At 45.7% G+C, this 14793-nt stretch overlaps 1 protein-coding gene across 3 annotated transcripts in view; it reads right to left on the reverse strand.

Annotated features, from left to right (window-relative positions):
* Nucleotides 1-14548, reverse strand: part of GNA12 (G protein subunit alpha 12) — a gene marked incomplete at both ends in the record, with an annotated part of 96127 nt that extends 81579 nt beyond the window's left edge. For 2 of the 3 annotated variants that reach the window (XM_080703228.1, XM_080703227.1), the window contains one exon: nucleotides 14246-14548. In XM_080703228.1, the coding sequence (XP_080559354.1) occupies nucleotides 14246-14548 (303 nt within the window). Of the gene's footprint in view, nucleotides 1-14209 lie in introns of all 3 variants that reach the window. The other variant, XM_080703226.1, reaches the window with a different exon arrangement.
* Nucleotides 14549-14793: the final 245 nt, after the last annotated feature.

Consider the following 14793-nt stretch of genomic DNA (forward strand, 5'->3'; position numbering starts at 1 on the left):
GCTTTTCAGATGCCCGAGCCAGTGTTTAATTTTCCCTGTTCTCGACACTCTCTCTCTCCTCATCCTTACAGTGGCCTTTAACACGGCAGTCACTCACTCCACCCCCGTCCCTCTTGCTGGACGGACGTCTGAAGGGCAGGGAATGGGTGTTTTTCATTAAATATCCTTTCTCCACCAGCACCCAGCACAGCACCTTCACATGCTGTCGTCGCATTCTATTCTTTTCAGTGTCCACAAGCGACCACCCACTCTAATAAGCTAATTCCTCAAATTTCTAAAATTAGTCACACATATATATCTAAGGCAGGTCTATGATGGAGTGACTGAAAACCCAATACAATTATGTGCATGGTGTTGCGATTTCCACTGAATGTGATGAGGAACGTTCCAATAGCTTTTTTAGTACGAGGGATTGAACCTAGCAGTTTTCTACTTCCAAACTACATCCCCAGCCTGTACGTGTGTGTGTGTGTGTGTGTGTGTGTGTGTGTGTGTAGCTAGTTTGTGGGTGTATGTATGTGTGTAGTAACCAGGGTCATTCTACCTCTGAGCTATACTTCCAGATCTATTTTACTTTTACTCTGAAACAGTATCTCACTAAGCCGTGGTACGCTGGTGAACCTGAATCAATCCTTCTGTCTCAGCCTCCCAAGTACTGGTTTTATAGGTGTGCACTACCGCATCCGGCCTAGTGTATTCACTTCTAACTGGATGTGAAGTTCAGTAGTTAAAGATGCCCTTTAGCCAGGTGTGGTGACTCACACCTGTGATCCTAGCAACTCAGGAGGCTGAGGCAGGAGGATCAAAAGTTTGAGGTCATCCTAGACAACTTACTGAGAGCCTGTCTCAAAAAAAAAAAAAAAAAGGGGGTGAGGATGTAGCTCTGTGGTAGAGCACTTGCCTAGCACGTCTGAGTGTATGAGGCCCTGTGTTCAACCTCCAGTCTCCCTCTCTCTCTCTCACACACGCACACACACACGCACGCACACGCACACACACACCCCAACTCTTGAAATGCACCATTTGTAAGTTGGGGACTGGAATCACTATAAGACAAATCCAACCTGGGTCCACACTCCCACCAGGCCAAGGAGCACACTGTCCCTGGAGGTATTACAATAAAGATTCCAAAATACCAAACACATGGATTTCAAAGAGAACACATGTAGAAGTGAGAGCATCATCTTTAAGAGTATAGGAAAGAAGGACCCAGCTGGGCATGATGGCACATACCTGTAATCCCCACACTTATTACTGGGAGGCTGAGACAGGAAAATCTCAGGTTTGAGGTCAGCTTCAGAAACTTATAGGGGCCCTCAGTAACTTAGTGAGGCCCTGTTTCAAAATAAGCAGGGGTGCAGCTTAGAGACAGAATGCCCCTGGGTTCAATCCCCAGGGCCAAAAAGAAAAAAAACAAAAACAAAAACAAACAAACAAGAAAACACAAGCCAGGCGTGGTAGTGCACATTTATAATCCCAGCATTTGGGAGGCTGAGACGGGAGGACTGCAGTTCTCGGACAGCCTCAGCTACTTAGTGAGGCCCTTTGCAACTCAGTGAGATCCTATTTCAAAATAAAGAATAAAAAATAGGGCTGGGGTGTAGTTCGGAGGTGGAATGCCCCTGGGTTCCATCTCCGGTATCACAACAAACAAACAAAAAACACAAAAAATAAGGCTGGAGATATAGCTCAGAGTTAGAATGTCCTTGGGTTCAATCCCCAGGACCAAAAACAAAAACAAAACAAAAAACAAACAAACAAACAAAAAAAAAAAACCCAAGCAATCTTATAAGGATTACTTATACAAGTCAAAGCAATTAAGTAAAGCCAGGCGTGGTGGCGCACACTTGTACTCCCAGTGTGTGGGAGGCTGAGACAGGAGGATCGCACAGGTTCAAAGCCAGCCTCAGCTACTTAGTGAGGCTCTCAGCAACTTAGTGAAACCCTGTTTCCAAATAAAATATAAAATAGGTCTAGGAGTATAGTCCGGAGGTAGAAAGCCTCTGGGTTCCACCCCAGTACCACCAAAAAAACAAAACAACCCCCCCCCCCCAAACAAAGCAATTAAATACCTGGAAAGGATGGTTGAGGGTAATGAAGTTAAGCCTATATTCCAATTCAAGCACCTTTACCATCAAGAAGGAAGAGCCAGGCACTTGGCATCAAAAGACCAAGGTGATGAAGACAACTTCATCATCAAGATGGAGTAGCTCAATCTCCCCTGACCCCCCAAAAAAACAAAAAACAAAACCCCAAACCTGAACGTAAAACAATAAACAAGCATGAGGAACTTAGAGGGAAAGAAAGCACACGGGCTAGGGACCCAGGGACTTGAGGAAGAACACGGCAATGAGTCCCCTGGGTGTCCTTATGCCTCCTGTCCACCCAGAACAGGCCACTGAAGAAGACACAGAAGCCCAGCTGGAAGAGCCAGGGGAAACGGAGAAAAAGAGTCCAAAGATGAGCCCATTCTCCAGCTAAAGGATCCGAAAAAGGTTAACTTACATTAGAGGACTCTGGCAATGCTCGCCCAACTCCAGCCAAAAATCAACAGAAAAACCTCGGATGCATGGGATGAGGTCACAGTGTTGAGGGGAAGTTGGCTCTCCACCACCTTCCAGCCCTGGGCACTCTCCCTGGGCCCAGCAGGTAGTGCTCCCCACGCCCCAGGCGCTGTCAGCAGGGCCCGCGCAACCCAGACAACCCGCCTCCACCCTCACCTGGAGCCAGGGGCATGGACAGGGGGCTGGAGGCAAATGCTAGGATTATAAGCAAGTGCCACCACATAAGACATTGTGTTTTTAAAATGGAGAAAGCAAAGTGGTTTAAATAGAGGCGGGAAGTTGTAAGCTTCCAAGCTCAAATGTCAGTAGACTGGGATAAGTTACATGTGCATGGGCAGCCAGGCATGGTGGCACATGCTTATAATCCCAGCATTTGGGAGGTTGAGACCAGAGGATCGCAGTTTGCGGACAGCCTCAGCTACTTAGTGAGGCCTTCCGTAACTCAGTGAGACCCTATTTCAAAATAAAGAATAAAAAATTGGGCAGGGGGTGTAGCTCGGAGGTCAAATGCCTCTGGGTTCCATCCCCAGACCCGCAAAATAAATAAATAAATAAATAAATAAATAAATAAATAAATAAGGCAAATTATTCCTGAACACACTTATAATAACCTTTCCCTAGCCAGGCGTGGTGGCGCACGCTTGTAATCCCCGCGCTTGGGAGGCTGAGACAGGAGGATCGCGCAGTTCGAAGCCAGCCTCTGCTGGCTTAAGAGACCCTGTTTCCAAATAAAATATAGAATAGGTCTGGGAGTGTAGCCTGGAGGTAGAAGGCCCCTGGGTTCCATCCCCAGTACCACACACACACACAAAAAAAAAACCCTTTCCTTAAATGTAAATCATGTAAACATACATATAAACTGAGATTGGCAGAGAGAATTTTAAAAATATATCTGCATGAAACTCATTTCAAAGCAACAACCTGCGTAGGGTAAAAGTAAAAGGACAAAACCCCCAGAAACCATGAAAGTGTTCATAAAAATAAAATAAAATACATTAAAATATCTGATCAAGTAAACTCCAGCGCAGAGAACATTACCACAGATGGTTCCTGACTTGCCCTTCTGACTTTACGATGGTTCAACAGCCACCCTCATTCAGGAGAAACCCACTGCACATTCTGAATTTCAATCTTGTCTGGGCTAGTGAGATAGAAGACACTCCTGAGATGACAGTGGTGACTACATCTCCAACTCAGCTGTGCACGATCACAAGGATAAAAAACTGAGCACAATGACAGTGAATAATGTTGCCGGGCGAGGATGTTCAGATTAGGTGCAAGTCAAAAATGTATTTGATGAGCCAGATGTGTACTGTAATGCCAGTACTTGGGATAGGAGGATCCCAGTACTAAGATAGGAGGATCACAGGTTGAGGCTCGCCCCAGCAACTTAGCAAGATTGTAGTGTGTGTGTGTGTGTGTGTGTGTGTGTGTGTTGCTGGGGATGGAACCCAGAGGCTTTCTACCTTCGGGCTACATTACCAGACCTATTTTCTATTTTATTTGGAAACAGGGTCTCTAAGTTGCTGAGAGCCTCGCTAAGTAGCTGAGGCTGGCTTCGAACCCGCGCGATCCTCCTGTCTCAGCCTCCCAAGTGCTGGGATTACAAGCGTGCACCACCACGCCTGGCTAGCAAGACTGTATTTTAAAATAAAAATGAAAAGAGCCAGGCGTGGTGGCGCACGCTTGTAATCCCCGCGCTTGGGAGGCTGAGACAGGAGGATAGCGTGGGTTCGAAGCCAGCCTCAGCTACTTAGCGAGGCTCTCAGCAACTTAGTGAGACCCTGTTTCCAAATAAAATATAAAAAAGGTCTGGGAGTAGAGCCCAGAGGTAGAAAGCCTCTGGGTTCCACCCCCAGTACCGAAAAAAAAAAAAAAAAAAAAAAAAAAGAGCTGGGAGCGTAGCCCTGAGGTACAACTCCAGTGCTCAAGGGAGGGGAAGCTAGGGAACAGCTGTAGAACAGAGACGCAAAGCATCACTCTGCCAGGTAGATGTAGTTGCCCTAAATGTTCATGTACCACACAACGAGAACTCAAAATACACGAAGCAAAAATTGACAGCTGTGGAAGAAACAGACAAAATCATAGCCACACATGGGAACCTCAATACCTGACCTCAGGAACTGACAGAACTACAAAATAGAAACTTATTAAGGATAGAGCTTGATATCACTGTTACCCAACAGCACTGAATGACATATATAGAACATTCCAGCAAATAACAACACACATTTCTTTTTTCAAATGCCTATGGATCATTTGCTAACACAAGGCCACACACACACACACACACACAAGGCCAAATGAATCATATTCTGGGCCATAGAACAAACCTCAACATATTTTTAAAAAACTGAAATCATATGAGGTATGTTCTCTGACCATAACGAATTCAAACTAAAATCCAGTAACAGAAAAGTAACAGGGAAATTTCCAAACATTTGGAAACTAGAGGATCCATATAGGTAATCTATGTGCCAAAGAAGACATCTCAGAAGAAATAATACATACACGAAGCAAATAAGAACAAAGGTACAATATATCAAAATAGGACAGAGTTAAAGCAGTGCCAAGAGGGAAATTTATAGCACTTAAAAGTGTTTAAGTGTGTGCCTCAGGTGTGGCGGCGCATGCCTGTAATCCTGCCATCCTGCCAGAGGCTAAGGCAGTAGCATCATAGTTTCAAGGCCAGCCTCAGCAATTTAGCAAAATCCTATTTCAAAATAAAAATAAAAAGGGCTGGGGGTATAGCTTAGAGGTAGAATGTCCCTGGAATCAATCCCCAGAACAAAAATAGAAAAATCCCCAGAAAAAAAAAAAAAAAGAAGGAAAGAAACTGGAAGGGGGGGAGTGAATAATCCAAAGTAAACTGGGCATGGTGGCTCACACTTGTAATCCCAGTACTTGAGAGACTGAGACAGGAGGATTGCAGATTTGCAACCAACTTCAGCAGTACCTCCACAACTCAGTGAGATCGTCTCAAAATAAAAAGTAAAACAGGGCTGGGGTATAGCTCCGAGGTAGAATGGCCCTGGGTTCAATTCCCAGTCCTCAGTACACACACACACACACACACACACACACACACACACACACACACAGTAATTTGGATGAAGATAGCAAAAACCCAGAAATAAATAATTATATACTTTTTTTTTTTTCTTTTTGCAGGTCTGGGGATGGAACCTAAGGGCATTTGACCTCTGAGCTACACCTCCTGCTCTATTTTTTATTCTTTATTTTGATACAGGGTCTCACTGAGTTCCAGAGGGCCTCACTAAGTAGCTGAGGCTGTCCGCAAACCGCGATCCTCTGGTCTCCGCCTCCCAAATGCTGGGATTACAAGTGTGCGCCACCATGCCCGGCTAATAAATAATATTGAAAACAGGAAAACTGTGGGGGTGGGGAGTCAATGGAATAAAAAACTGGTTCTTTTTGGTTATGGAAAAAAAATCAATAACACTGGTAAGCCTGTAGAAAGACTGACAAAAATATAGAAAACACAAATAATCAATGTCAGAAAGTAACGTAAAAAAAAAATCAGTATTCTCACTACTCTTATCAAACACTGGAAGTTCCAGCCATTGCAATAAGGCAAGAAAAAGAAATAAATGGTATATCTATTGGGAAAGAAGAAAATTGTTTCTACATTTAGATATCATGATGGTCTATGTAGAAAATTGCAAGGAATCCACAAGGAAGTTCCTTTTTTTTTTTTTTTTTTTGCGGTACTGGGGATGGAACCCAGGGGCACTCTACCCCTAAGCAACACCCCCAGCCCTAGTTTTTATTATTTTGAAACAGGGTCTCACTGGGTTTCAAAGGGCCTCACTAAGTAGTAGCTGAGGCTGTCCACGAACCCATAATCCTCCTGTCTCAGCCTCCCGACTACTGGGATTACAAACCAGCACCCAGGAACAAGTAAATTCTTATGACCTTTATGCTCAGTAAAGCCATGGGATACAAACACAAAAATCAATCACATTGTTTCATTGACAATGAGCATATGGAAACTGAAAGTAAAAGCATAATATCATTTACAATTGCATTAAAGAAAACAATTAAATATTTAGGAGTAAACTTAATATAACATGTATAAGGTATATATATTGAAAAATATAAAGTGCTAATGAAAGAAACAAAATAAGTGAAGACACACTATGTTCATGAACTGGAAGACTCATTGTAGCAAAGATGTCAACTGTTTCCAAGTTGATCTACTAGTTTATTTATTTTATTTTTATTTTTGTGGCACTGGAGGTGGAACCCAGGGGCATTCTACCTCTGGGCTATACTCCCAGATCTATTTTATACTTTATTTGGAAACAGGGTCTCACTAAGTAGCTGAGGCTGGCTTTGAACCTGTGCGATCCTCCAGTCTCAGCCTCCCAAGCGCGGGGATTACAAGTGTGCGCCACCACTCCCGGCTTGATCTACTAGTTTAACACAATTGCTATCGACAGGGTTTTTAAAAATAGACATAGACAAACTAATTTCTAAAATTCACCTGGAAAAAAAGAAAGCAAAGACCCTGGAATAACTAAAGCAATCTTGAGAATGGCAATGGGTGAGAAATCACCCTGACATTAAAGCTCACTTATATAACTACAGTATAAAATCCAACAATAAAAACAAGCAACCAAATTAGAAGATGGGTAAAAACATGGAGAAACTTTTTTGTGTGTGCATATGTGATGCTGAGGATTGAACCTAGGAGCATTTTACCTCTAACTCAGACAGACCTACACAGATATGCCCAACTGATTGTGCTGATTGTGTGTGTGTGTGTGTGTGTGTGTGTGCGCGCGCGCGCGCGTGCGTGCGTGCGTGTGTGTGTGTGTGTGTGTGTGTGTGTGTAGTGGGGATTGAACCCAAGGCCATTCTGATTCCCATGCCCTTTTTATTTTGTTTGGAAAAAGGGTCTTGCTAGGTTATTCAGTCTTATTATATTGCTAAAAATGTCCTCACAGCTGCCATCCTCCGGTCTCAGTCTCCAGTACCAGGATTATAGGTGTGTACAAACTATACCCAGCTCCCAATTGATGTCTGACAAAGGTACAAAAGCAATTCGATGAAAGGATGGCCTTTACAACAATAGAACTAGAAAAAGTGAACATTCACAGGCAGAATCTAAACCTCAGACCTTATACAAAAATCAACTCAAAATAGATCATGTATTTAACTGTAAAATGCTTGGGGAAAAATAAGGGAAAGTCACTGGGATCTAGAGCTTAGCCAAAAGATCTTAAACTTGATACCAAAAGTATGACCCATAAAAGAAAACTTTAAAAAGCTGGACCTCGCTGGGCGTGGTGGCGCACACTTGTAATCCCCGCGCTTGGGAGGCAGAGATAGGAGGATTGCGCTGGTTCGGAGCCAGCCTCGCTGGCTTAAGAGACCCTGTTTCCACATAAAGTTAAAAAATAGGTCTGGAAGTGTAGCCCGTGGGAGTGTAACCTGGAGGTAGAAGGGCTTCCAGGAACCCCAGTTCCACCAAAAAGAAAAAAAAAAAAAAAAAAAAAAGCTGGACCTCAACCAGGCGTGGTGGCACACACTTGTAATTCTAGTACTTGGGAGGCTGAAATAGGAGGATTGCAGGTTGAGGCCAGCTTCAGCTCCTTAATGAGGCCCTGTTTCAAAAATAAAAAGAAATAAACTGGGCGTGGTGGCTTGTAATCCCAGCATTTGGGAGGCTGAGACTGGAGGATTGAGGTTCAAGGACAGCCTCAGCTACTCAGTGAGGCCCTCTGCAACTTAGTGAGACCCTGTTTCAAAATAAAGAATAAGCTGGGTGTAGTGCCACACGCTTGTAATCCCTGTGCTTGGGAGGCGGAGACAGGAGGATCACACAGGTTCAAAGCCAGCTTCAGCTACTCAGTGAGGCTCTCAGCAACTTAGTGAGACCCTGTTTCCAAATAAAATATAAAATAGGTCTGGGAGCACAGCCTGGAGGTAGAAAGCCTCTGGGTTCCAACCCCCAGTACCACCAAAAAATTAAATAAATAAATAATAAAAAAATAGGGCAGGGGGTGAAGCTCGGAGGTCAAATGTCCCTGGGTTCCATCCCCAGACCCGCAAAAATAAATAATAATAATAATAATAATAATAATAATAATAAATATAAAATAAAAAATAGAGCTGGGGGGCATAGCTCAGAGGTTCAATTTGGGGGTATATGCCCCTGGGTTCAATCCCAGTATTGCAAATAAAATAAAAGCTCAACCTCACTGAAATTTAAAAGTTCTGCTCTGTGGAAAACATTGTTATGAGGATAAAATGAAAGGTACAGATTCAAAGAAAATACGTGCAAACCATATATTTAACAAAGGAGTAGTATGTAGAATGCATTTTTTAAAAAGCTCCCCAAATCCAACAATACAAAACAAGCAACCTAATTAGAAGATGGATTTAAAAAATGAAGAAACATTTGTGTGGGGGCGAGGGGGTGCTGGGGATGGAACCCAGGGGGCATTCTACCTTCAAGCTATACCCCTAGACTGATTTTATTTTTTATTTGGAAACAGGGTCTTGCTAAGTTGCTAAGAGCCTAAGTTGCTGCGGCTGGCCTCGAACTTGAGATTCTCCTGTCTCAGCCTTCCAAGTACTAGGATTACAGGCGTGCACCACTGCGCCTGGTTCCATGGGGAAACATTTTACCAAAGAGGATAAACAAATAGCAAATAAGAACATGGAAAGATGTTCAACAACATTAGTGATTAGGGAAATGCATATTTAAAAGCACAAGAAGATATCATTACATGACTATCAGAACAATAGAAATAAAAATAATAATAATGACAACAGCAAAGGCTGGCAAGGCTGCAAAGAAACTGACTCTCAAACACTGGTGGTGGCAATGTAAAATGGTACAGCACTTGGGAAACACCTGGCAGTTTCTTAGAAAACTAAACATAAGTACCACATGTGCCAGTAAGTATACTCGTGGGCATTTAGCCCAGATACATGAAAACTTATGTATATACAAAGTCATGGACACAACTGTCTAAAGATTTATTCACAGTGGGCAGAAACTGGAAACAATCCAGACATCCTTCAACAGGTGAACAGTGAAACAGTGTACTGCTTGGCAATAAAAAGGCAACACCTATTGATACATGCAACCACTTGTATGGAATCTCTAAGGACTTCTGCTGATAAAAGCCAATTCTAAAAGACCACATCCTGGCCGGGCCGAGACAGGAGGAGCGCGCAGGTTCGAGGCCGGCCTCGGCTACTGAGTGAGGCTCTCAGCAACTCAGTGAGACCCTGTTTCCCAATAAAATAGAAAATAGATCTGGGAGTGTAGCCCGGAGGAAGAAAAGTCCCTGGGTTCCGCCCCCCAGTACCACACACAAACAAAAAAAGACCACATTCTGCAGGATTCCATTTATAAAACATCCTTGAAATGACAAAATTATAGACTGTCAGGGCCTGGGAGGGGAGAGACTACACAAGAGCAACTTTCAGCGACGGAATTCTTCCATATTTTGACTGTATCAATGTCAATATCCTGGAGGTAGAACTGTACTACAGTTTTATAAGATAATTCCACTGAGCAAAAGTAAAGGGTACACTGGATCTCTGTGTTATTCTTAGACTTGCATAGGACTTTAAGATTGTCTCAAAATTAAAAGTTAAAAAAAAAAAAAAAAAAAAAAGGTGAGGTCCCAGCTCTGCCACCTGCTAACCAGGCAGCTGACCTTGAGATCTTAAACTTCCTATCCTCAAATTTCCTCACAGGTTGAGTAGGACAATACCATGGGCAAAAAAAGGTTTATGGAAATAAAATGCCATATATGAAGGGCATAATGTGCATAACACAAAGTGCTTTAAAAAGTAGCCTGTTCACACTAAATCTCTATGTAAATGTTAGGCTGAACAGTATGATTCAAATGCCCATAACTAAAGCCACTACAGAGTAATTTATTTAAAATGTTATCTGAGCCGGGCGTGGTGGCGCACCCTTGTAATCCTTGTGCTTGGGAGGCAGAGACAGGAGGATCGCGCAGGTTTGAAGCCAGCCACGCACGCTGGCTTTAGGAGACCGCACGCTGGCTTAGGAGACTGTGTTTTCAAATAAAAAATGTAAAAATAGGTCTGGGAGTGTAGCCCGGAGGTAGAAGGGTTTCCAGGAACCCCAGTACCACCACCAAAAAATAAAAAAAAAGTTATCTGAGCTGGGCGTGGTGGCGCACACTTGTAATCCCAGCATTCCGGAGGCTAAAACCAGAGGATCGTGGTTCGCGGACAGCCTCACTACTTAGTGAGGCCCTCTGCAACTCAGTGAGACCCTGTTTCAAAATAAATAAAAAATAGGGCAGGGGGTGTAGCTCGGAGGTCGAATGCCTTGGGTTCCATCCCCAGACCCGCAAAATAAATAAATAAATAAATAAAATGTTATCTGGTCAAATAAAAAATGGGGGTGGGAGAGAGGGAAGAATTTTCGGTTTTAAATGGAAAGATGAATGTCTAACTTCTTTTTTTTTTTTTTTTTTTTTTGGTGGTACTGGTGGTGGAACCCAGAGGCTTTCTACCTCCGGGCTATACTCCCAGACCTTTTTTATGTTTTATTTGGAAACAGGGTCTCACTAAGTTGCTGAGAGCCTCACTAAGTAGCTGAGGCTGGCTTCGAACCCGTGCAATCCTCCTGTCTCAGCCTCCCAAGCGCGGGGATTACAAGCGTGCGCCACCATGCCCGGCAATGTCTAACTTCTTATTGAAATGCTTACAACAGATAACATGAGGTTTTTTTGTTTTGTTTTGTTTTGTTTTGTATTTTTGGTGGTACTGAGGGTGGAACCCAGGGGCTTTTCTACCTCCGGGCTATACTCCCAGACCTATTTTATACTTTATTTGAAAACAGGGTCTCACTAAGTAGCTGAGGCTGGCTTCGAACTTCTGCTATCCTACCTCAGCCTCCCAAGCGCTGAGATTACAAGCGTGCACTACCATGCCCAGCTGATAACATGAGTTTGATATGGAAATACAATTAGGAAAAAAGTTGGTGCGGTAGCACAGGCCTATAAACCCAGTACTTGGAAGGCTGAAACAGGAAGATGGCAAGTTTGAGGGTAGCCTCAACAACTTAATAAGACCCTCAGCAACTCAATGAGACCCTGTTTCAAAATAAGAAAGAGAAAGGGCTGGGAGTGTAGCTCAGAGGTCGAATGCCCCTGGTTCAATCTCCAGTACCAAAAACAATAACAAGGTTGGGAAGGAAAATATAATAGTAGTTAACCAACCTTGTTTCTGTTGATAAGGAATACAGTAAAATTAAGGTTCATGTGCATTGGGAAAAGGTTAAGAATGAGTTTTCTGAAATGCATTTCATATACTGATTTAGATTTCAGGCCCATGTTTCTAAATATTTGCTCTGCCTCCTGAGGTTGAAAGAAACTGGGAGAATCAGCCAGCCAAATCTACCCGACTCTGATGTCCAGGAAAGTAGTGAAAAGAAAACCAGGCTCTTGGAGACAAGGGAGAGAGCAGGACATGAGAGACAGCAAGTGCACTTTCCCCCAGAAGATGAGGATTCTGAAACACACAATCCATCTCCAGTGAGTTGCACTGGGCACCTCCTCTGTAAAGTTCATGAAGTATTTGGCTGTAGCCCTGACTCTCTGAGGGGCTTTTGAAAGAGATGAAAAAGAAAAGGGTGTTTTATCATTCAAATTATTTTCTTCCCATCACAATCTCAAATGAGCTATTTCTATTAAAATAAATTGTGTGTGTGTGTGTGTGTGTGTGTGTGTGTGTGTGTGTGTGTGTTACCACTGAGCTACGCCCCAGCCCTTTTTATTCTTGAGACAGGCTCTCACCAAGTTGCTGAGGCTGGCCTCAGCCTTGTGATCCGTCTAGTTCAGCCTCTCAAGTACTGAGATTACAGGCCTGCACCACTGAGCCTGGCTAAACTGAAACATTGAAGTAGTAACAAAAATATAAAGAGTGAATACTGAGCCTGGAAGTCTGGTGCCCAGGATTTCAGCACAGCTACTCTGCTCCAGGGCTTCCTTGTAGTTCAAGTGAAAGAAATGTCCCAGATGGGTCTCTACTGCCCTTTGCTAAATTTAAAATCCTTCCAGCACCATAAAATCGAGTCTCCAGACAGGTTTTCTGCTATGACAAACTTTTCCCCACCTCTGCTTCAAGACAACTTTCCTCAGACCTGTAACTTGGCTTCCCAAGAATGGTCTTGGGAAACAGTGAGGATGAGGCACGGGAGGCACAGAGATAAGAAACTCAAAAAGGAAATGACCGGATCTAGGTGCAGACGGCTCTCTTTTCCCCTCCTCATCAGTCTTCTCCAGATTTCCTTTGCTTGGGGCCATTCTCACAAGCTCACAGGAGTGAAATGCTGCAACCCACACTCTGTCAACTCTGCTGTCCCTTCCACCATGGCAAAGAACAGAATAGGAGACGCAGAACCTGGAGATGTGTCCCAGGGCAAGGATTTTATCTGTATCTCGTTCGAACAAAACAACCATGCTGCAATGGAGGAAATCTGGAAACTGGCTGGATATTTGGTGACATTAGGAGTCATTATTAATTTTTAGTAATAACCATTTTCATAATGGTACGATGGCTATGTTTTTAGAACAAGGCCTTATCTTTTAGTGATCTGTAACTAAAATCATCTCTCTCTCTCTCTCTCTCTCTCTCTCCCTTTTGTACTGGTGACTGAACCCAATACCTTCAAGCTACACCCCCCAGCCCTTTTTATACTTTTTTTTTGAAACAAGATCTCACTAAACTGTGAGGCTGGCCTCCAATCTTCCAACCTGCGATTCTCCTGTCCTGGACTCCCAAATACTGTGTGCCATGCAGCCAACTGCTAATTTTTTCCCCCTCTTTTGGTATTGGGGATTGAACCAAGGGGGCTTCTTTTTCCAAGGGAGCTTTTTTTTTCGAGCTACATCCCCAATCCATTTTATTTTGGAATTGTGTCTCACTAAGTTGCTGAGTCTGGCTTCGAACCTGTGATCCTCTTGTTTCAGCCTCCCAAGTTCTGGGACTGCAGGCGTGGGCCACTGGGCCCAGCTGCTAAAACGTTTTCTAAAGCAACCATACAAAGCCTGGGATGGCATGGCGATCCTGGGGGCCGAGGTGAGTGAGACTGTCAAGTTACTGACCACTGCTGAGGTGGGAGGGGGGCACGTTGCATTTCTCTTACCTTCGCTGCTTCTGTGTTTGAAATTTTCCTAACTATAAAGTTTAAAACTTAGGACTGGTGACTGGTTGCCCTCCAGAACTCACTGCTAATGGCTTGTTCGCAGGGCCAGGCAAGTTCGGCTCCCTCGCCCTACGCAGCAGCTGCGGGTAAGCCAGCGATGCCATCCTGCCTGGGCGCGTCCAGGGGTTGCTTTCTCCAGCAGCTGCAGCCCCTTCACCCCCAAGTCCCCAGAAGTTGGCCAGCTTCCACTCGCACCGTTCCCAAGCACCCGAGGAAAGGCAAAGCCACCAGGCCGCCTGGGGCAGTGGGGGGGGGGGCAGGCGACCCTGGCCGGGGTCCCTAAAGCTGCCCCTGAGGCCGCGCAGGGACACCTGGTCGCCCGAGCAGTGAGTGGACAATGGCGCAAGGCAGGCGGAGCCGCAGCGCTGGGGACAAAGCCGGCGGCTGTGGCCCCGGCTCGGGCGCGCCCCCCGACCTGGGCACAGGTGTGCGGGAGGGCGGGCCTGCTCACCTTGAGGATGTTGTCGAAGATGGTGTCGCGGAACTCCAGCAGCGCCTTCTGGTCGAACTCGCGGCCGTGGATGATGCGCATCTGCTTGAGGAAGGTGGACTTGCCGCTCTCGCCCGCGCCCAGCAGCAGGATCTTGACCAGGCGCCGCACGGCGCGGCGCTCGCGGGCCAGCAGCGCATCGATGTCGCGGCTGCGCCTCCGGGCCTCGCGCTCCGCGTCGCGCGCCGCGCCCGCCCTGCGCTCGCGGGCCCCGGCCTCGGCCGGCAGCAGGCAGCGGCTGAGGGTGCGCACCACCCCGGACATGGCCCCTCAGGCCGCGGCCGCGCCCCGCCGGGGCCCGCGCGCCATGGACGCCCGCCGGCGCGCGCAGGCCGGGCCAGGCGCCGCCCGCCGCTCCCAGGCCTCCGCCGCCGCCGCCGCCGCCGCCGAGGCCCGCCGCACTCACCCGGCCGCCGCTGGGCCGGGCTGCGGGGCGGGGCGGGCGTGGGGGGGGGGGAGCAGGCGGCGCCGCGCGAGGGCCGCGGATTGGTCCGGCCGCCGTCCGTCAG

This window comes from Muscardinus avellanarius (genome assembly GCF_963383645.1).
Source record: "Muscardinus avellanarius genome assembly, chromosome: 10".
Taxonomy (NCBI): domain Eukaryota; kingdom Metazoa; phylum Chordata; class Mammalia; order Rodentia; family Gliridae; genus Muscardinus; species Muscardinus avellanarius.